Source organism: Pituophis catenifer, unplaced genomic scaffold (assembly GCF_029215685.1).
Source record: "Pituophis catenifer annectens isolate HBS135680 unplaced genomic scaffold, rPitCat1.0.hap2 SCAF_4, whole genome shotgun sequence".
NCBI lineage: Eukaryota > Metazoa > Chordata > Lepidosauria > Squamata > Colubridae > Pituophis > Pituophis catenifer.
Window position 1 is genome coordinate 113,595,998 of NW_027256884.1, and position 22,914 is coordinate 113,618,911.

Sequence of the window (22,914 nt, forward strand, 5' to 3'; positions counted from 1 at the left end):
CCACTTCCAGTATGAAACTTTCCCATTGGGTCCCCAAGCCATCCGCCAGAGCCATGTCTTAAGGGTCTTATGAAAAGTCAGGAGGGTAAGATGTTCCAGAGGGCAGGAGAGCCACAGGAGAGAAGGCGCTTCTCCTGGAACCCGCCAGCCAACATTTCTTGATTGATGGGATCTGCAGTGTGCCCCCCTTCCAGTGTGAGTGGGGTGGACCAGTCCCATTGGGATAGGATGGTTCTTCAAGTAGGCTGCAGTCATGCCATGCAGGGCTTTAAAGGTGATGGAATTGTACCCAGAAGCAGACTGGCAACCAGTTATCTTAGTTCCTTTGTTGAAAAGAAGCCATATTCTATTTTGATTTCCAATGAAGGGAAAAAAAATGCTGCTTATCTGTGGAATAAGAAAATGTTAACAGGTAGCCTGAATATCCTAGTCCTATTATAATCTGGACTTCAAAAATCCAGATGACAACAAAAGTATTGGTGAGAACCCTTACAGAAAATATTACGGGATTTACAGAAAACGTTGCTTTGGATGAAAGATGTATTAGCAATAAAGTTCATTTTATGTTCATATTATTCATCAACAGTTTTATTAATTTTTTTTATCCTGCCTTTATTAATTTTATTAATAACTCAAGGCAGTGTACATACCTAACACTCCTTTCTTCCTATTTTCCACACAACAACTGTGTAAGGTTGGTTGGACTGAGAGAGACTGACTGACCTCAATTCACCCAGTCGGCTTTCAAGCCTAAGGCAGGAGTAGAACCAGTGGTGAAATCGATTTTTTTTACCTACCGGTTCTGTGGGTGTGGCTTGGTGGGCGTGGTGTGGCGTGGTGGACGTGGCTTGGTGGGCGTGGCAGGGGAAGGATAATGCAAAATCTCCATTCCCACCCCACTCTGGAGCCAGACTACTCAAAATTTCCGCTACCAGTTCTTCAGAACCTGTCAGAACCTGCTGGATTTCACCCCTGAGTAGAACTCACAGATTCCTGGTTTCTAGCCTGGTACCTTAACCACTAGGCCACACTGACTATAATAATATATGAATTGTTATCATTTATAATGCAATTTTCCATTGCTTGAGTGACATACTGTACCAGTGCTCCTGGAACTGCATGTTCCAGGAGCATTTGCATCTGCAGTTGCAAATTTGTGCAGATTGCACATGTATTTCTTTGCTTACTTATCATAATTATACACCATTCACTGGCCAGAGTCAAAGAACAGAGGTAACATTTCTACTAATTCTGGCGGTAGAGACGAGTTTGTGCAGCATGTATACCATAATATATATAAGTTTGAAAAATTGGCATAGCAGGTCCATTTTGAAAGAAAATGGAATGTATTGAAAATGTCCCTACAATTATAATTATCAGACAGAAGTTTCTAGAATCTACTGACATCAGAGGTGGGTTTCAGCAGGTTCTGACCAGTTCTGGAGAACCGGTAGCGGAAATTTTGAGTAGTTCAGAGAACCGGTAGTACAAATTCTGACTGGCCCCGCCCCCATCTATTCTCTGCCTCCCAAGTCCCAGCTGATCAGGAGGAAATGGGGATTTTGCAGTAACCTTCCCCTGCCACGCCTACCAAGCCATGCCACACCCACCAAACCACACCCATTTTGAAGTATCCTCTCTGATTTTGAAATTACAACATGGCACACAATGAGAATATCAGGTGGAGAAGATTAAACCTAGCAAACACAAATTAGGAAGGCAACTGGTGCTACAATTGTCATGATAGAGGCAAATGTTTTGATGGGAACTTTCCCCAGAATAGCTAGTGGCTGAGAGAAATGAAATCACTAACATCATTAACAATAATGTTAACTTCAAATTTTTTTGTGGCTTAATATTCTGTCATGATGTGCAGTTTAAAATAAATAAGAGACTCTTTACTTTGTCCTTGATATATCTGGAGGAGTGGAACAACTGGACAAATTTGCTAACCTAGAATTATAAAGAAGCAGGAGGAGGGGGAGAAAGGAAAGGGAAGTAGAGAAGGAATAGGAGAGGAGGGAAGAAGAAGGTAGGAAGGACAAAAGAAGGGAGGGAGAGGAAGAGAAAGAGAAAGAGAAGAAAGATTGCTGTAAAACAAAAAAGATGAAATGGAAGAAAGGCATCCCCAAACATGTTTAAATATATTAAGATAAAGATTGAATTAATAAAAAATAAAATTAAGGAGAATGTATATGATTAAGAATAGAAAAAATAGAATTTGAGGGTGAAAGAAGATACTGTTTAGAAAAATAAGAATAGAAAAAATAAAATTTGATTAACAAATATGGAAAAAGAACACTTTGGCAGAAACTGTAACTAAATAAAATATATTTGGATATGATGAATTATATATATGATATGATATGTGATATGATATGATATGATATGGTCAATACTCTATTTCAAAAAATATGTGGGTGTGTATTGGGGGGGAACAATAAAACTTGTCAAAAAAAAAGAATTATAAAGAAGCATGATACAAGAATACTGCAGGTAGCTCTATTACTGTGTTTTGTATAAGCCTGCTTAGAACTGGTTGTAAGTGAGTCAGCTCTAATATTAATTCATATGAAGAAATGTATGTGGTTTCTATCAAGTGAAAGCAAAATTTAACTGTTATATAGTGATGAAGCAGGATTGTAAGCTGCCTGGAGTTACTTTGAAGTAAGCTGGGTGGCCTATAAATGTATACATAAATGTATAAATGTATAAATAAATAAAAATACATACATACATACATACATACATACATACATACTTACTTAGTTTCTCAATACAGTAGGGCTACATAGGTTATTATGGACCTTGATTCTTTGTCATAGATAACAAATACAAGATATTTGATAGAACAAAAAATACGATTTTCTTTAAATGTTCAAAAAGACATCCCTGGATTGTTCACAAACAACTTATAGAGTAGATGGCATATTTTAATTGTATGTGGGTGATTTTTTTTTTTAATTAGCATCTACTACTTACATTCAGAATGCCCAAAGGAACATTGCAAGAATCATGTCATTTTTCTGCATTTCTCTATGTTTCATTGCTCAGTACTGCATTGTATTGCATTTATTTAAACGTTTTCGTTGCTAAATCCCAATCTTAAATTTTATTTTGTGCAGACCTAGAGCTCCATATTAGCCATTCATGTAAATATCTCAAAGAAAAAGGAAAAAGTTTCAGGACCATTGTGTCATAATACAAAACTGGTTTATTACAGGCAGAGACCCGGCATGGATTTATATCTTCAATTTATGGCTGAAGGTGACTTTCTGAACAAATCATCTTGATGAGCATTTTATATCCATTTCGAAATGTGATATTAAAGAGAAAATACTTTAATATGAATGACCTCCACTGTTGTTCAATTAACTAGCGCCTTGATGGTGAACCTATGGCACACGTGCCCAAGGTGGCACACAGAGCCACCTTTCCGGACACATGAGCTGTCGCCCAACTCACCTGCAGCTGTGCATGTGCGCGCCTCAGCTAGTGTCCGGGCCTCCGGTGTGCATGCACGCAATTTCGGAGACCCAGCTGGTCTTTGGAGCTCTCCCCTGCATGCACGCATGTTTGCTCATGCGCAGATGGCATTCACGTGCAAAAGCCATGCACATGTGCAGATGGTGCAATTGCGCACGCAGTGTACGGGGAAACTGTGCAAAAGCGAAGCACGTACCTGTTTGGCACTTGGTGAGTAAAAGGTTTGCCACCACTGAACTAGTGTAAGCAAAGATTACACACAAGGAGAGATTGTTAGAAGTTCACTGGTTTGCTTTCTGCCCCCCAAGTATTTTACTAGGTAACAACTACTCTAATTCTAAGGTAGCAACATACCTTAAGCAACTTCCTAAATACTACAGGATGCTTACACTGACTTGCTTTAAATAATCTTCGTTAAGTGAGTTTGGAAGGCAGGTTCAGGAACAGAATGAATTATCTTTGTAGCTTGCGTGCCATTAAAATACTGGCACAAATCCTGTTTTATGGCATTTTTTTACCTGTTTATTAGGGTAGTTATAACAATATAATATTGCTTCTGATTAGAGATTTCTGAGCTTCTAAATTTTACTACTCTCTTTCATACAGAATAGCAAAACATAAATGCTTGGAAATCACCAGGGCCTCCAGAATATCCCTCATCAGAAACAATATTATATTATATTCAGTGGTGAAATCTAAAATTTGTTACTACCGTTTCTGTGGGCGTGGCTTGGTGGTGGTGGTGGGAATGTGACTGGGTGGCGAAGAGGTTGTAAAAAATGCTTTCAAAGGGCTCTGACGATCCCAGCTGAGTTGCCTGATCGGCTTTTTTAAAAAACCTCTGCTGATCAGGCAACTCAGCTTGGATCGTCAGAGGCATTTAAAAGAAAAAAAGGGTTTTTTTCTTTTAAAAGCCTTTGACGATCCCAGCTGAGCTGCGCAATCATCAGAGGCTTTTTTTTTTTTACTTTTAAAAACATTTGGCCGAAGAGGTTGTAGAAAAAATGCTTTTAAAAAGTAAAAAAAAGGCCTCTGATGATTGTGTGGCTCAGGTGGGCATGGGGGGTTGGGCAGGGATTTTTGCTACCGGTTCTCCAAACCACCCGCCTCCATCGCTACCGGATCCGATGATCCTGTCCGAACCGGGAGCATTTCACCCCTGATTATATTCCTATAATTATCCTAATATGGTGGTACCTTGGTATTCAACTGCTTTGAAACTCATCACATTTTGGTACCCAACACATTTTGACGTGGAAATTTTGTCCTGGTACTCACTGTTTGTTTGGTACTGAATGCACAAGCTAGAAATTGTCGGTGTTGGGTGCCTTGTGACTCACTACATTATTCCTTATGGGAAAGATTCTTCTTGGAAACAAATAACAATGAGTTATCACTGTATCACTGTAAGCCCAAATTTATCACCAAACAGAACTATGGTTGTGCTTATGCCAGATGCTCATAATCTTGTTTTAGTGTATTTGTTTTGTAAATTGGGGCTAGTTATTCCCTTGTATTTTAGCTTACGACTGTAATTAAGTTTTTATCTGTTTGACCTAAAATGTTTCATATCTCTCTAGAAATGTTGTAAAAAGCCATCTGCTCAAGCTACCCACTTCTGTGGTAACACTTAGGTTGAATCACTGTCCTTTATCCTGCATGTTCCTTCATTAGACATTCACAGGTTAATCTCTACAAGCTATAGAAGGTGTGGTTGGGGGCTGCATTTTTTTAATTTCACTTCGAATGGACAGAGCCCAATTATTATTATTTTGTTGCTCTTTGGGAGGCACTGGGTATTTATATTTGGTTTTGAAACATGACTTTTAAGCTCAGTGAGAGGTTTGGAAGTGTTAAGAAGGAACATTTGGGCATTAACCTCCATGATACTTTAACTCCAAAATCTGGCCCAACAATTTTATTTATGTCTACCATATGTTAAATGATTCTTAACGGCAGGTAACTTGCATATCATGGGTTGCCTATCTATGTGCTAGAGGGAAGCTGGTGAAAAATGCCATTCCTGGATAACATTGCAAATCCCCATACCTTTTACCTTAAACTGTCTACCGTGGACATTTCATGTTTCTTAAGAGGTCCCTAAGGGGGCGTGCATAAGCGCATCAGCGTCCCTACCATCCCTGACCTACTGCCCCCATTTATATGTAATAGTTCTATGTGTTTATGGCTATGTTTTGCCTATTTATATCCTTTTATTTGTGCCAATTTTTTTCATGTGTCCATGTCTATGTCTATACTGTTATTTGTTTCCTTGTACTTGTTGACAAACAAACAAACATTATGAGGACATACAGAAAGTTAATGCATATCTGAAAACATTGTGGAGATGTGACTGGAAAACTCAACATAAAATACAGGGATAAAAGCTACTAAATGTTGCAGCAAGTAGACAGGTAAGGAAATTTATCACAGCAGAACAAGCAATCTTTCAATGACTGATATATAAATTTATTAGTTGGCTGTTCCGATTCTGTAACACCTCTCTCATTGTCTAGAATTGATTGCATTGTTTAATTACTGAATTAATGTTTTTTTTTTTAAGATGACTTCATGGATCAATTAATATTTCTAAGCCATAGCAGGCTTGTGCTACAGAGAATCTCAGAACACTATTAATATTGCATCAAAGTTAACATAATTGCTAACTATGGGTGTAAGTTGTACTATAGAGAATATAGGAAAGCTGAGGAATAGCATAATTTAAAGAAGACAAAAGACAGGGAAGATGAAAATGTAAATATATTTTTTACAAGGTAGAAATATAAAATCATGGGGCTAGTGCTTGCTTCTGTTTCAAACTTTCTTGATGTTTGCTAATCTGCAACTAATGGTAAGCATTGCAGTGCAAGCAGCCTCAGACACTGTAAGAGGGAGTATAACAATTTGCACTGCACATGCGGTGAAATAGTGGTGGATGAGCTGCCTAATTATTTATTCTGCTTGCAGCTTTTCTCCTTCCTTAAATATTCAGGAAGATTTTTTTTATTTCTTCCCTAAATATTTTTTCCGTTGTAATACATATCTAGAAAATATATCTCTTCAATTGGGTAGGAAAAAAAACTTATTTAAAAGGGTGTTGTAGCGGCCAAATTCTACAAAGAGGAATAAATCAATGAACATTAGTCTTTGCGCTTGTAAGGATATCTTCATAAATTCATTACTACCTTTTTAATTTTACATTTCTGCTTCCAAAAGTCTTTCTTGTTGACTCAGCACTGATTTCACCTAAAGAAAATTGTATTAGTAAAATTCCCACAGTAATTGGGAATATTAGGTATTTTCAGGAGAAACACCACACCTCATGAGAAAAACAAAGATATCACTGAAAACGGTGTGATATAGTTTGCTGAATGAGCCATCCTGCTTATATTTGACACTCCATTGCCGAAATGGATGTGCTCTTGATTGGGATCCATTTTAAGAACAAGTGAGATACTCCCGCTTCCCAATTTGGCTACGGAGCACGAGGCTGATCTTGTGGAAATTTTGGTTCATGATTCTCAGTGAAAAATTCTAAGCTAAGCGCCAGAATTTAGACGTCAACTTCCATTATTTTGGCAGGTCATTTTCTAGTTTTTTGCCATGTTTAGTAAAAGCACCAAACACATTTTACCTTTCCTTTCACAGGAAGTTTAATTTGTAACCCCTTAACTTCACAGTGCTTTCTTTGAGACTGAAAGGACATTGAGTCCTTTTAATCCAGGAGTGTCAAACTTGATTTCATTGAGGGCTGCATCAGGGTTGTGTTTGACCTCGTGGGGGACGGGCGAGGGGCAGGTTGGGTGTGGCCAGCTCAACCTCACTCATGTGATCGAATGCCACTTTTGCTAGTAGTTTGTTTTGCTAGCTCTCTGCCAGCGAAAACAGAGCTTGTGAGGACGTGTGGCCCTCCCAGGCTCCGTTTTCGGCTGCAACAGTCTCCTGCAGTGCTCTGCCAGCAAACACAGAGCCCAGGAAGTCTGTGCGCGGCCCTCACGAGCTCTGTTTTTGCTGGCAGAGGCACCGTGGGCCAGTCCTTTGCTGTTTCCAGGGTGGCCCTGTGGGCCAGATCTAACCATCCCTGTTTTAATCAATCAATCTTCTTTCTAGTGCAAGAATCTCCATCCAATATCCCATGTTGGTTGAACAACCATAATGCATTCTATGTGGGACTCTATGGAAATGATTGGGAAGCTGCAGCATATACAGAATATGGTGGACAAATTATTGTTAGGAGAACTTCACCAAAACCCTAATTTTACTGTTACTGTTCTCTTTGCCTTCCAGGCCCAATGCAAGACCTGATTATTATCTTTCAAGCCCTATAGGCACACAGCTCTGGGAGACATTCAATATTGCCTTGACAAAAATTCAATCTATCTAGTTTGACCATCTACTTTGGCCAATGGGATTTCGTCATATTGTCTTTAATATGCTATTAGCTGCTCAGAGTCACATCTGTGAAATGGGTGGCCATATTAATGAGTTAAATTAATAATTTATTATTAGAGGAGAATGAGCATCTCCTTTGTTCTTACAGAGTATATGATGTCTGAATTAGGCAAAAGGATTTTTTTTAGTTGAAGATTGATCCTACGGAACGCCCTGCCTCTGGATTAAATTCGGTTGTATCTCTTCTTGCATTTTGCAAGGCTGTAGAAATTGCTGTTCCAGTATGCTTTTCGCCTGAATTGAGTGTAGGGATCATCATAGGTATTACTGGTTATCTTAGTCTGATTCGTAAATCTTTGTTTTTATATTCTTTCAATGTGTTTACTTCTGCTTTGTTGTAAACTATCTGTTAGAACTGAGACAGTTTACAAAAGATTGTAAATAAAAAAATAAAAATCCTTAACTTAAAGAAGAAGAAGAAGAAAAAGAAAGAGAGAAGCAAGATATAGATTATTTCTGAATTTTGTTTTGGAAAGCTTTATCTAGGCCTCTGTTGAGAAAGAGAAAATTACCATCAATAAAAAACAAAAATTGTATGCATACAAATATACATAAATGTGCAGTTGAATCCAGCGAGAATAAGGAAAACTAGGTCAGAGGTTCCAGAATATAATTGTGAATAGGATATTGGTTGGCTAGCAATGGATGATATCACTAACCTTTGTCCCTTTTTTCAAATTCAGATTCCACATTTTAATTTAACAGTTGTTCAAGTAATAATGATTATTTTCTGGAGCTTTGGTGAGAAAGCAATAAAGGAATTGAATTATGAATATGTCACATAAGTCCAGATCCAGATTCATAACAGCTCCCAGCTGCTAACAGTAAGTATTTATACATTTCTGACTTTCTGACTGATAATCCTCTATTCACATACTTGAATCCTGTAAAAGTGCCAAAAAACAACAACAAAAAACACTGAACAATAGTTTCAAAACATAAACCGATTACAAAACTATGATCCAGTGAAAGCTCAGCAGTCAAAGAAATAGTTGAAGACACCTTTTCCTGATCATAGTGGAATTTTAAAATTAAATAAAGTTACTTGTAGTTCTCTCAATAAACAATGGGATGCAATGGGTAAAATAAAAAGCAGAATAACATCTGTTTAATTTTTATAATGAATGCAAGGTATAAAATTATATTTTTTCTTGTCACAGCTTAGCTTCTCTTGAGCAGTCTACATATATACATGCCTTAAAGTTCATATTTGGTATCAGTATGTTTACTTGTGTTGGACTGAATCAATGGCGAAGTTCAAAGACATTACGCTTTTTCCATCCTTAAAAAAATACTCATCATACTTCATGTCATTGATACACAACTTGGTGTTAATATAACTTGTCTTAACTCTGCGAACTGCGTTCCTCGTATCAGAAAAACCACTCCAGGTGTTAAAAGAACAGTTGTTATTTTATTCCTTTTTGGTGGGTACAAAAACCACAGTTTTTTTTTTATACACAGAACAAGATTATAAATAATATCGGTAACATGAGTGACCCGTAGTCTCTTTGATTCTACACGGCAGACTGATGATGTTCTCTAAACGCATTTGTTGGTTTCTTGTAGTTAGACAGATGCAAATCCGTCGAACACTGAATGATGGAACAGAATGACGGTAACAGCAAATGAGAGGAAGGCCAACAATGTAAAAAAAAAAGTCTTTGAAATTTATTACAGTGATGCCATTTTATATCAGTTATTGCAATGAATTGTTCCCTAAGATGGTTAGAAAAAAGAATTGTGTTCTCCACTACTGAATTTACATCCATTAAAAAGCAAGCATGTTTCAATATTCCTCTTTTTTTTTTGTTCCCAAAGAAAAAAAAACGTATTTTTAATTTTTTTTTTCACAGGATTTACATGTGTTTTTTTTTTTTTCCTTCTCACAGTTTAGTCAAACTTTTGTTTCCACAGCTGGATATTCTTCCCATTGTATAATGTTGTTCATCTGGAGACACAGGTTAACATGTTCATTGATTTCTACAGCCACTGGCTCCCCACTTTGCTGACAGAAAGACTCCACGGCCTTTCCTTAAGTCTGTTCCTCATAGTTTTAATGCGCTAAATTGGCAAGTCCTTGTGAGAGAAATCTCTTGCGGTTCATATTTCTTTCCCAACCCCTCCCCCCCACAAAACTAAATTATGAATTTTATATATATCTATATCTATATAGATGTATGTATGTGTGTATGTGTATATATACGCATATAAATGTATATACACATATACATATATATGCACATATATGCATATAGATATATAGATATATATGCATATATATCACATATCTATACAGACAGACAGACATACATACACACAAGCTTTTTCCTGATATAAAATCTGAGTTTGGGCTTCCGAACTGAGACCATGCACGCATTGGCTGCTGACGACACGTTTTGATGCCCTTCCCATACTCAGCCTGTTTCTAAGTTCATCAAGGACATTTCCCGTGTCATGTTTACAGTCCGTGCTGTATTCCCGTCCGTCACTGACACAGGTTAATTAAGGCACTCGATTATTTTTTTGGTTTTTATGGTAGATCTGATTCAATTACCGCCAATCCTGAACTTTGTCTAATTGCAGTTCCAGCGTGTACGGCCTTTGGGCAATCCGGAGTGAGAACACGACCGTTTTCTCCCATGCTTCCTGTGATTGATAATCTGGCTTTGTTTCGTATGGCTTCAGAAAAGGTCAGCTGGGAAGCAAGAAAAAAGAAGAGGGAAAGAGGGAAGAAAAAGAAGCGTTACCATGAATCTATTCCTCAGGAAGATGATACACAGCAAACACCGAAAATTTCTGTAGGTAGACATCTGCATTATTGTGCTATGTGATAATCATAGTAATAATAATAAAAAATAATAATGCAATTTGTCTTTTTTAAAACAACAACAACAAAAAAATAAAGCTCTCAAATATCAACCTGGGAATTTGATTTATGCTAAAATTTAATAAAAGACTCTGTAATAAATGCAAAATTTGTCTCTGTTGCCCAGTTTCCTAAGCAATCGGTCCTTATACGTTTGTTTTCTATCTTTCTAAAAATGTAAAATCAGTAAGAATCTGAGATAAATGCTTGCTTACAAACGAGCTTGTGAATATGGGTACAGTATCATACTGATACTGTCTACAGAGGCCCAGGATTTTTTGAAAACATTCACATTTTCTGTGTATTTCAGTGGCAAAAGTTTCAGTCAAAGCTCTTTTCAGTTCCATCTGTTTAAGAGAAGAATTAAATATAGCCCTACCTCTCTCTCAATGAAGCCATTGGGAGTTAATCTTTCATTTTTTCCCTTATTCTACTTTTCGTTCAGTTAAAGACACTCCAAAGTACGGAAAATGTCACTTTTTAAAAATAACAGGTCCTATAAATTATGAATGGATATCCTACAATAATACATCTATTAAATCTTTGGAGCTTAGAGTTATTCATCAATAACTTGTCCCGCTAATTCCCACAAATCTATTTTAAAACTAAGCCTGATTCCAATCCATTGCAGATAACTAATTTAAAGCCCATCTCAAATAACATTGCTTTTCCCTAACTTTGGCATCCTAGGATTGTGTTTAGTTGGGTGTAAGGTTCATCAAATTCAACAGTGGTTATTTCTAATCAAATGTAGAAGTTTTTTTTTTAATAAGGTTGGAGTGATCCTTTTATTTGGACAAAAGTTCTATTAAGTTTGATGAGCCTGTCTTCTAAGAAAGGATAGTTAGTATTGGGATATTTTAAAAGTTGTGGCTGCAACTGAAGTGTAAAGGAATATTAACAGAAGACTTGAACCAAGCATGCTATTAAAACACACTGACTTGGTAATCTTGGTCAAGGATGCTTATTACATGCAAAAGAGCAAGTGCATAACGTACAGCAGGGAAAATATTTATGTATAAATACACACACAAGAGAGTCATTTATGGTAGATTCAGGCAGTCTTCCCCCACCTGTTTTAAATCAATTTATAGTATTGTTCAGTTCTTCAAAACTAGAATTTCTAAGGCTGCTCAATGGCAATATAGGCAATTAAATCATGTCTATATTATCCACATGTGAACTGACTTTCTGCTTTTTTTTCCCTTTTAACAGCCCTGTAATCTCTTGCATCGGGGTGGAGTCGGGGCGACTAAATGGAGTTGAGCATTTACTGGCCGGATGCCCTTCCTGACGCCTATTCAGAACTCACAGTAGATATTTTCTCATTGCTCCCAGAGAGAGAAATAATTTGCCACTACCTAGGATAGAACTCACAGCCTCCTGATTATGAGGTGAGAGTTCCACTTTTAGGCCACCACGCCGCTCTAACTGACTTTCTAATAATACTGTGGGATAAATTTTAAATTGTTATTTAAACTTGAATATCATCCCTTAATTGTACAAGTTGGTCCTGATGTCTTAATTAGTTCTGAAATTCCTACATCAATTATGTAATTAGAAAAATATTATGACATTCTTAAATCTATACAATAGTTAATTTTCTTTACAGAAAGTTGTATTCAGCAGATTAAGGTAGGATAAATTAGTTCTGTAGGACCTCGGGTAAGAATAATACAACAAATATTGAACAACAAATATTCGCTTCAACAGTGAGATGAGTGGCGTACAAGTTTAATAAACAAGGGAATAAATCCTTATTAACTTTTTTATTTCTTTGTTTTTGTTATTTTCTAGGCTGTTTCATTTTGCTTTGTTTACTATCATTTATTATTGAATTTATTGCTTACTTTTTTTTCTCTGCGATGTATTTAAAAGCTGTTAGTGGTTGTCTGTTTAAAGCAAACCTTTTAAAAAATGCATGCATAGCTAATTGCAATGTAGCAAGTGGGACCAAGGGTTCGAGTGGCTGTGTGCTATGATTTTAGTGTCAAACAAAGCAAGAGCTTAAAAATTGCTTTGTTGGTTCCTCTTAATTCATTGAAGTCCAGCCTTACCATTTTGAAATCAATCAAATTTTAAAGAGCTTCCATGTATTCCTTATTTTCTTTATCATTACATTTATTTATTTATTTTTACTTTCAGGGATGAGGGGGTCTTGTGAGCATCTTCAACTCATGGGCCAAAATAATTCAGCTGCTTTTAGTTACTCCGCAGTTTGACTTTGATGAATTCTAGAAACTGCCACTTCTAGAACTATAGTTGGAAGAGGTTCTATGGGAACTGAGTCTAAAACTCTCCTTAATGTTGGAACCCTGATTATGGCATCCTTTTCAAAAATGTCTAAAGAAGCTTGCATGAATTCACCGATTTCCTTGACTACTATCAACTTACTCTTACTCTACAGCTTTTCTTTCCTAACATTCAAATAAAATCTTCATTATGAGCACGATGTGTGTTCCATCTTCTGTTTAAATAGAGTAGGTTTAACTTTCTTCCCTGTGGCATGCCTTCAGGAACTTAAAAAGTGCTGTTACAATCCCCTTCCTCGTTTATTTTTAGGGTTAAACATTACTGTTTTTCCTTCTAGTGTTTAGTTTCCAGGCCTCTAATCATCCTTATTTTCATTCTTTGTACGTGTTTTTCTGAATGATTCTTTCTTAGAATGTGGCGCCCAGAACTGAATAGAGTATTTGATGCAAGGTCTGACTCCGGTGTAATAAAGGAGAAATTTCCTCCCTGTAACTTAGAAATTATACTTCTATTGATGCAGCCTAAACTTATTTTTGCATTTTTTTTGTGTCAACTCTAAGATCTTTTCCATGTGTCCCCATTTGATAATTTTTTCCCTTCTCAACCTTGATAACTTTTAAGATGTGTGGACTTCAATTCCCAGGATTCCCCAATCAGCATGAAGACTGAGGATTTCTGGTTGTTGAATTCCACACATGTGAAAGTTGCCAAAGTTGAGGAATGCTGTTCTAAGTGAAGTGAGGCATTTTGCACTTGTCCCTATTCTGTTTCTTCTTGTTATTTTCAACCCATTTCTTTAATCAGGATAATTTTGTTTCTGTTTTCTATCGTACTAGCTATTCCATTTAATGTTCTGCATCAGGCACCACAATAACATGGGCCATCCCTGAACCTATTTATGTTGCAAATCCACAGCTGCCAATAATACAGGTAGTTCTCAACTTGTGACCTGTTGCTTAGCAATCGTTCAAAGTTCTGATGGACCTACTTGGGGTGGCAGGTGGTTACAACCCAGATTTAAAGTTCCTATGGTCAGCTCCCCCACCCCCATGGTCGTATGACCACATTTTGATCTCCTCAGGCTGCATTCACAGCCATCTGCAGCATCCCACAATCAAAAGGCCACATTTTACAATGATTTTGCTGAAAACTATTGTTTACTTGCAGTTTGCAGCAAAATCTCGCCCACTGCAAACTATTGTTTCATTTAATCATGGCATTAACTTAATGACCACAGATTCGCTTAATGACCATGGTAATTAGCTTAACGTCCGCTGTAAAAAAAGATGATAAAAGCGAGTTGGTCACATAACTGGCCCATTGATGACCATCATTGGTTAGGACTCTGACTATTATAGTCGTAACTCAAGGACTACCTGTATTGTCTCTGTCATTCTTAATTTGAAATCAGAGCATCAGCTACTGATAAATTAGGAAAATGGTTTGAGCTGAGTCTGCAGTAGTGGTTTAGAATGAAGCTATACAGTATAGGAATCACAGGGCTACCAGCAAAACAGCAGCTGTATGCTTAGTTAGAGCCGTGGTGGTGTAGTGGTTAGAGTGCAGTACTGCAGGCTACTTCTGCTGATTGCCAGCAGTTTGGCAGTTCAAGTCCCACCGGCTCAAGGTTGACTCAGCCTTCCATCTTTCTGAGGTTGGTAAAATGAGGACCCATATTGTTAGGGACAATATGCTGACTCTGTATACCGCTTAGAGAGGGCTGTAAAAGCACTGTGAAGCATAAGTCTAAGTGCTATTGCTATTAGTTATAGTTCTAATCTGATAACGGGCAAATACGATTCAGTTTTTGTCCTAATGCCATCATTTTTTTTCCTGACTATTTTCTCCCTCATGACTGGCTTCCACTGATAGCTGGCTAGCATCATAGCCTGGAATCATTTCATTCAGAGAATGATGGAAGCAAATAATGCTAGGGTTTTTTTTTTAAACCCGGAGGCAACTCCATGCTTCTTAAAATGCACACAAACTAATGCTGATTATTTTGTACTTTAAAAAAAAATCTTCTCAATTTGAACAGGAAAAAACGAAAGCAAAGGAACTCTGATCTTTCCCTCCCCCTCTTCTCTTTCTTTCTAAAGTCATGAAAATATTGGACAGATTTTCATGAGTGGGGAATTTTATTCCTTGCTTGGTTCCAAGATGGCTGAAGGTGTTTTTCCTAAAGACAATTGGGATTTCTTGGATTTTTTTTTTCCTTGAAAATGTTTCACCTCTCTTCCAAGAAGCAAAATGTTTTCAAGAAGAAGAAAAAAAAAACCCAAGGATGTCCAGTTGCTTTTTGAAAAAGTACCTTTGGGACAACCTTGATCTGGATCAGGGGTCTCCAACCTTGGCAACTTTAAGACTTGTAGACTTCAACTCCCAGAATTCCTCATCCAGGAACTTCAACTCTGGGAGTTGAAGTCCACAAGTCTTAAAGTTGCCAAGTTTGGAGACTCCTGATCTGGATGATTGAGAATTTCCATAGACAAGATGGGTAAAGGATATGTGGCTTTCTTGCAGGCCCAACTGCAATTTTCCTGATTTTCCATATTACATGAATCATATTACTTTCTATATTAACTTTTATTTAGACCACTTCTATAATTGCCCATCTTGCTAGTGCAAATCTGAGTGGCTCTTTATTCCCAAAGAAACATCAGGAGGGAATTCCTCCTATTTGCTTTTTTTCAGATCAGTGTGGGCAGCTAGAGAGGCTGCAGACTGGGAAAGGAAAACAAGCAACAGTATATCAGTACTATGAATATTGAATTCAACATGTCTTCTCCAACATGGCATTCTCCAAAAGCTCTCTGCAAATTCTGGGCATTGCGGTGCAAAAAATCCTCTAGAGGATGCCAGTTTGAAGAAGGCATTGGAAGCGGCTCTTTAGATCCCAGCCCAAAATCTACAATGGTTTTAGCCAATAGAAAGATTTAAAATATTATGGAAACAATGAAGTGTTAGAGGAACAAAATACCCGAGTCCTTCATGAGATAATAATTAAGAGAGGAATCACATCTGAATTCAAAGGGGGAGACATCCCATGCTTAGCCTGGCATGCAAATGTTGTGGCTGCTGTGGTTGCAGGAAATGTTGGCTTTCTTGAAGAGATAGCATGATGGCGTGATGATCCAATAAAAACAAGGCACAGGTTCCCCCACTTTGGAATCCAAAATGTCAGGATTGCACAGAGATTGCAAAATGGATGAGAAGGTGTGTGGATGGAATTATGAAAATCGGAACAAATGTTTGCTTTTCCATACTACTAGTTATGGCATCAGCAATTACGGGACTCTTAAGTCCTATGTACGTGCGGGTATCACTGTGTGTGCAAAGCCTGGCCCAGAGAAGAAAAGGAGCTAGTCAAATGTGGTGGGAGAAGGTAAGATGATTGACTTGAGGGCAATTAAAGTTATGAGATCAACTTGAAAAAAAGTAAGGGTAGTGATTCCAATACATTTCAGTCCCATTTCAGATTGTACTTCCTTTGTTAGCGATTTGTCAAAAATCTCCATGCCTTCAAGAATAACTTTAACCATAATTTAAAGTTAAGATTTTTAGTCCAGACACATCTACATGTGATAGACAATGTCAACCCTGAAGTGAACCTGGCTGAGGACATCTTTGTGGCTTCAGGGTTGCCACAAGGCAGAAGAGGGGACAGGGAGGGGGGGAATAGTTAACTGGGGCTTTGCAGTCAAAACAAAGTTTTCCTGTGGGAACCAAGGTCATTCCAACAGGTGGCTGGGAGAGGAGGAGTGAAGTAACCAAGTAACCGGCCAGCACTTTGATTGGACAATGTGACTGATGATTTGGGGGAAGGGGAAAACTTTCACTTTTTAATTAGGTGAAAACTGTGGGAACTTTCAGAGTCGATTTTCACCAGCTGTGTCAATATGATGCATCCGATAAACCTGTGATGGGGAACCTATGGAATGTGTGCCGGAAGTGGCACACACAGCCATCTCTCTGGGCACGCCAGCTGTCACTCGTTGCTCTTTCAGGTTCCGGCACGCACATGCGAACTGGGAAGCTGGTCTTCATGCACGGGGGAGTGCTGGAAACCAGAAGAGTAGTTCCCTGGCACGCATGCCCGCGCCGGGAAACTGAGCTGCTGGTTTCTGGTGCGTACATGTGCGCCTGCCAGCTGGTCTTTGCGCATGCATGCATGCCAGAAACTGGAAGACCAGGTGACTAGCGCGTATGCCGGAAACCAGAAGTTCAACTTCCCAGCGTGCGCATGCTTGTGGGGAAGCTGCTCTTCCGGTTTCTGGCGCTGCCCTGCGCGCGCTCCCATTTCAGCACTCGGTGCTGGAAAGGTTTGCCAACACTGCAATAAACTGTTCTTTGAAGAATCTACCGGCCTCAGTGTTCTATTTTCAATGGGTGCATTACTTGGAACACTGACAGATGAGTGACTGGGTCTTCCTCATCTTTCCCACACATTATTTCACAAGGAGAAAGGCATAAATAGTATACATGAGAGGGGAAAAAAAGATATGGCCACACGGGATCGTATCCTGCGCATCTATTAACTTGCCAATGTCATAACTGAAGCTGATTAAAATTCCAGTGGTTCGGACAGTTTTAATCGGCATCTAACATCAGTTGCTTTTGACACAGCTGCTTGAAGGCTCAGCTCTCTGGAGAAGCTGCTTCTCTTGGAGATCAGCCATGAAGTTAGAGAATGCAAATCACAATGCAACTCAATGGGCACAGTTTCCCAAGCCATGTGAAATAAGTTCTTATGAGGCTGTATCTGAATAGCAAGTTTTCCCTTTGATTTATAGTCAAACTTGCAATTGTTAGAGTAAAATGACATTAAGGGGAGCATATCTGAAGGACTGCACTAAAAATACCAGTAGAAATAATGGTGCTAGAGACGGTCAAACAGCTGCAGTATGAAACTAGGTTTTTGTGCCTGAATGTCCTTTGCAATAGTATTATGAACAATCCTGAAGCACATTTGCTGATTGTGTGATGCCTGACTGCTACCTTACAATCAATCCTAGACTCTCAGGGTGATTGATTGTGCATTTGTGCAAAACGAAGTTGGGCAAGTATTTTTTTTTTTTAGCACTAATGAAAGCCTGCAAGATCTGTCTCCAATCTGTAGAACATTACTTCTAAAATCAGGAATGTAATAGACTAGACTAGACTAGAATCAGGGGTGGGTTCTAAAATTTTTTACTAACCGGTTCTGTGGGCGTGGCTTATTTTGTGGGCGTGGCTTGATGGTAATGTGACAATTATTTAGGATTTAGCAGAGGTACTGGTCTATCAGGCTTTTAACTGCTTGCAGAGCTGTACTGATCTACCCATTTATTTTTGCAGGCACTGATCTACTCATGTATTTTTGCAGGCACTGGTCTAATCATTTGTTTTCTTTTAACACTGATCAGCTGTAGGGAGGCCCTTTGAAGCCCCGCAGCAAGAGTTTAAAAAGTTTTTTTCCCTCTAGCCATCAGCTGGAACTCAGGAGGCAGCAATAGATTGGGGGTGGGGCCAAATAAAAGGTAAGAATAATGCGGGGGTGGGTGGGTGGAGGTGTGGGGGGGCGTGGGGCGGCAGAACCAGTTTGGTGATGTCATATCGTCACCGCTACCGGCTCGGGAGAACTGGGCTGAACCGGGAGGAACCCACCACTGAATAGAATAGAATAGAATAGAATAGAATAGAATAGAATAGAATAGAATAGAATAGAATAGAATAGAATAGAATAGAATAGGTTAGAAGGGACCTTGGAGGTCTTCTAGTCCAATCCCCTGCTTAGGCAGGAAACCCTATACCATTTCAGACAAATGGTTATCCAATCTCTTCTTAAAAACTTCCAGTGTTGCAGCGTTCACAACCACTGGAGGCAAGTTGTTCCACTGATTAACTGTTCTAACTGTCAGGAAATTTCTCCTTAGTTCTAAATTGCTTCTCTCCTTGATTAGTTTCCACCCATTGCTTCTTGTCCTGCCCTCAGATACTTTGGAAAATAGCTTGACTCCGTCTACTTTGTGGCAGCCCCTGAGATATTGGAACACTGCTATCGTATCACCCCTAAATCTTACTTTATTACTCCATCTAGAATATCCTGCTGTTTCTATCCACCTCTAGATCCATATGCATCCTTTCTGAATCACAACAACACCGAAATGACAAAACACACATCACAATGTCACAATGCAACCTCTGTCTTTCTGTACGTACACATGCAAAAAATACACATATAAAGGCTGGTGCTTGCCACGACCATGTCACAATGATGCATGTTTTGTCACTTGCCCCCTTCCTGCAGATGCCCATGGCTAACCTAAGCGGGCGAATTAGTGCACATACAGTCATGTTCGTGTCTACCGAGATGTGAGTTCTATTCATTTCAGATGGGACCAATAGGTGAGTATGTGAAGGATCTGGGCCATAATTTTATGTTGCAATTCTCACAGGTTTCCAGAATGAATCAATGACATGAAACCACAATGGAGGTGGGTATGGGTGGGAAGGGACCAGCAAGTGAGAAGAGATAAATTGATGCTTCTTTGCCATGAGTGAAGTCTGCAGCTTCGCTTGTCGTCTACACCTAACCTGTACTGAGGAGATTTGCAGTGGCATTCAGAACTGCAGGTGATGCTCCTGGTCAACGAAGCACAGCCAACTTGAGCTCTACGGAGCAAAGGCAGGGTATAAATGCAATAGACTTAACTAACAGTCAAATCCTATGCAAATTTACTCAGAAGTCAGTCACCTTAAATAAGAACAGACCAGAATGTAAAGCTCTTCTAGTTCAGAGCAATGGTCCATCTAGTCCAGCATCCTATTCCTACTACAGCTAGACTTGGCCTCTAGAAATGATATTCGGAGGTATCCTGCTTGTGATCAGAAGGTTGTCTAGAACATCATGGGTAATAGATGTATGGGCTGGATTCAAACATCACACCCATCCAGAATATGGTTCATTTTGGGCTTAGCATAAGAGAACCCATCCATAATGGCTTAATGTTACCATGTTTCCCCGAAAATATGACTGGATCTTATATTAATTTTTGATCCAAAAGACATATTGGTCATCTGGCTGACAATCTTAACTGGGGCTTATTTTGGGTGTAGGGCTTATATTAAGAGCATTCTGAAAAATCATGCTAGGACTTATTTTCTGGTTGGATCTTATTTTCAGGGAAACAGGGTAGTTGTGAGTGAGGTAATTAAGATTGGTTCAAACAACCATGGCTAGAAATCCAGGCTTACTATTATTTGTGATCCTATATTATATGTAATCCTCTTTTAAAGCCATTTGAGATAAAGGCTGTCATTATCAAAAGGGAAGGGATGTAACTTGCAAAAAAACAAAAAATATCCTAGATTTAGCCCTTGCATCTCCAGGTAGGTAGAAACTGTCTGGGATTTATTGACAGTACTGGGCTAGATGGACTAATTCCAAAGTAAGTATGCATAGGATTTCAACCTAATTATCTACATCAACTCTTGGAATGAGCTTTCTTCACTCTAGCTTCCTCCAGATGATATTACAATCCAAGAATTGCTGGCCAGCAATTTTTAATGGATGAAAACTTGGGGATTTCTTAGGTCAGTATATTTAGGGACTGGGAAATGGGGAAGAACTGATCTATGCTACAGATCCCACAGGGAGCTTCAAAAAGCAGAAGAAACCAACCTTCTCAAGTCAAGTCCTCTAATGCTGAGCCTTTCATAGACAAAACCAAGAGCAATTAGAACAAAAGTTGCCAGCCCAACCCCTTGCCCAAGGAAGGAATTTCTAGCACCTCTGTTCAGACTTTTTCCTTTCTCTACAAAGCTCTAAATTCTCAACCACAAAATCCAATCTGTCTGAGAGCAGAAAATGTTCCTTGTTTTTATAAAAAGAAAATAAAACAGTGTGTCATCTCTATCTATCTATATATATATACACACACAAAAGATACATATACATATATACATATATAGATGGCATTTAACAAATCCTTGCAATGCAGATGTCTATTAGCAACATATATGTATAGACTAAACATCTGCAGCCAAAATCAACCGAACCGGGTTTTTTTTTTCCTCCCACCCCACCAAAAAAGAGGAAGCTCTGTTGAGAAGCAAGCAGGAATCACCACTGAACAGACAGATCACAACATTGCATGACAAAATGATGCATCACCCACTCACTGTAGTAGGGCCCTAAGTCCTACCCCTAAATTTTAATACTCTCGGTTCCATATACGTTGTAACCTTCTCTATAAGTTGCTAAATTCTGGGAATTCTGCGAGGAAGTTGGATTAAAAGTCTGTGCACTCTTTGCCACCTTCATTCTCTTCGCCTCGGCCCTGGATTTGTAACAGAATTCTATCAAAGCCACCAGCATTGCCAACCCCAGGCCGCCAACCAGAATGTAGAAGACGCCAGCAACGTTGCTGAGACTTAGAGCGCTTGTCTTGTCCTACGGAAACAGAAGGGAAGAGTGTTACATTCCAGGAACAAATAGCTGGAAGCACAAACAAACAGCAGTCTACAAAAACAGGAGGGAGAGGAGTGGGGTTGTCTACGGAACAGCTTCATTTACATAAATAGAAGATTTTAATAAAGTACGCGCCAAACTAACAGAGACCTTTCAAATTATCGGTACATCATAAAACACACAGGCATGTAAACCCATTTTGAAAAAAAAAAATATTGCAAAAGTTGACCTATGCTTAATTAACCCTTTGCAATAGGAGTCCCTTAGCTACTGTAATGAGTAATGGTGAAATAGTTTTACGCAATTAAATGCAGTAGCCTTCAAACATAGCTAACTTAATGTCTAATTGTGGCTTAGGCATGAGCTTCTTCTTCTTTTTTAAATCACTAATGAGCTTATTGATCTATACCTTTTCCTTTTCGTTAGACGCCCAAGGTCATAAGAAACAGAACATCTGAAAAGTTTTCCAAATACTTGTCAAGTATCATTTTTAATGAATATTACTTTACAGTGTGTTTTCTAAACTCAGCAAAATGCATTTTGCATCAAAGCTAATATTTTGGGCGGAAGGAATTTTTTTCTTCAACTGTTACTCTCTAATGTTCTACTGTGCTGTTTACGGCTTTCTTTCAAATCTTACTTAATCAGTTAGTTGCAATCTGGTGAAAAGTAAATCAGGAAAGCCACAAAAACATTAGTAACATTCCTTGGATCACTAGGTAGAAAGAGGGAAATTTCAGAATATGGGTTTTTTTCCCATGATTGTGCTTTTTTTTTTTTAAAAAAAGTGTAGAATGTTCTTTGTTTGGTGCTTCACAATTCTACCAGTTTTGAGTTCTAAACATGGGTGTATTAACTTTAGTGTAGTGTTAAAGGTGTATTTTTAGCCACTGTATTGTTTTCATATTGTGAACTGATATTGTTACAATTCATTGTTCATTTTTGTATGGCTGGTATAGATATCTGGTATAGCAAAGTACAGCATTTTAAATGAGTGATTGTCTACCTTAATTCTTTGGCTAACAAGTTGTTTTGGGTTTGACACTATAGTGTGTATTGTTAATTAAGCAACTTAGTAGATCTCGCTTTAACCAACAAGCAATATTTTACTATTTTAAAATGAGAGTAAGTGGACTGATCTTAATGACCTTTAAAGTCCATTATTACAGCAATACAATGTAAAGGTACATTATTAAATACAGTAAGTCTTATCTGAATTATAGATTGCAGAATTGATGAGATGACAGTGTCTACATTGTGGCATTCATGTTGGATACGTAACTTTATAATCTTAGGTTTCCAAGTGTTACCAAAAAAATAAATAAATAAGGGCAGGCTTTAATTTGTTTTTTAAAAAATGTGGGGAATTAATTTCTGAGCTAGCAGTTGCTCTAGAGCAGGG

The 22,914-nt window shown here is 38.3% G+C and overlaps 1 protein-coding gene across 2 annotated transcripts in view; it reads right to left on the reverse strand.

Moving 5' to 3' along the window:
- Window positions 1–9,455: 9,455 nt before the first annotated feature.
- Window positions 9,456–22,914, reverse strand: part of GRIA4 (glutamate ionotropic receptor AMPA type subunit 4) — a 280,944-nt gene continuing 267,485 nt past the window's right edge. The window contains exons 15-17 of one of the 2 annotated variants that reach the window (XM_070943962.1): window positions 21,360–21,494; window positions 10,496–10,636; window positions 9,456–9,533 (exon numbers count right to left, since the gene is read on the reverse strand). In XM_070943962.1, coding sequence (XP_070800063.1) covers window positions 9,456–9,533; window positions 10,496–10,636; window positions 21,360–21,494 — 354 coding nt within the window. Of the gene's footprint in view, window positions 9,534–10,471; window positions 10,637–21,359; window positions 21,495–22,914 lie in introns of those variants that run through there. The other variant, XM_070943963.1, reaches the window with a different exon arrangement.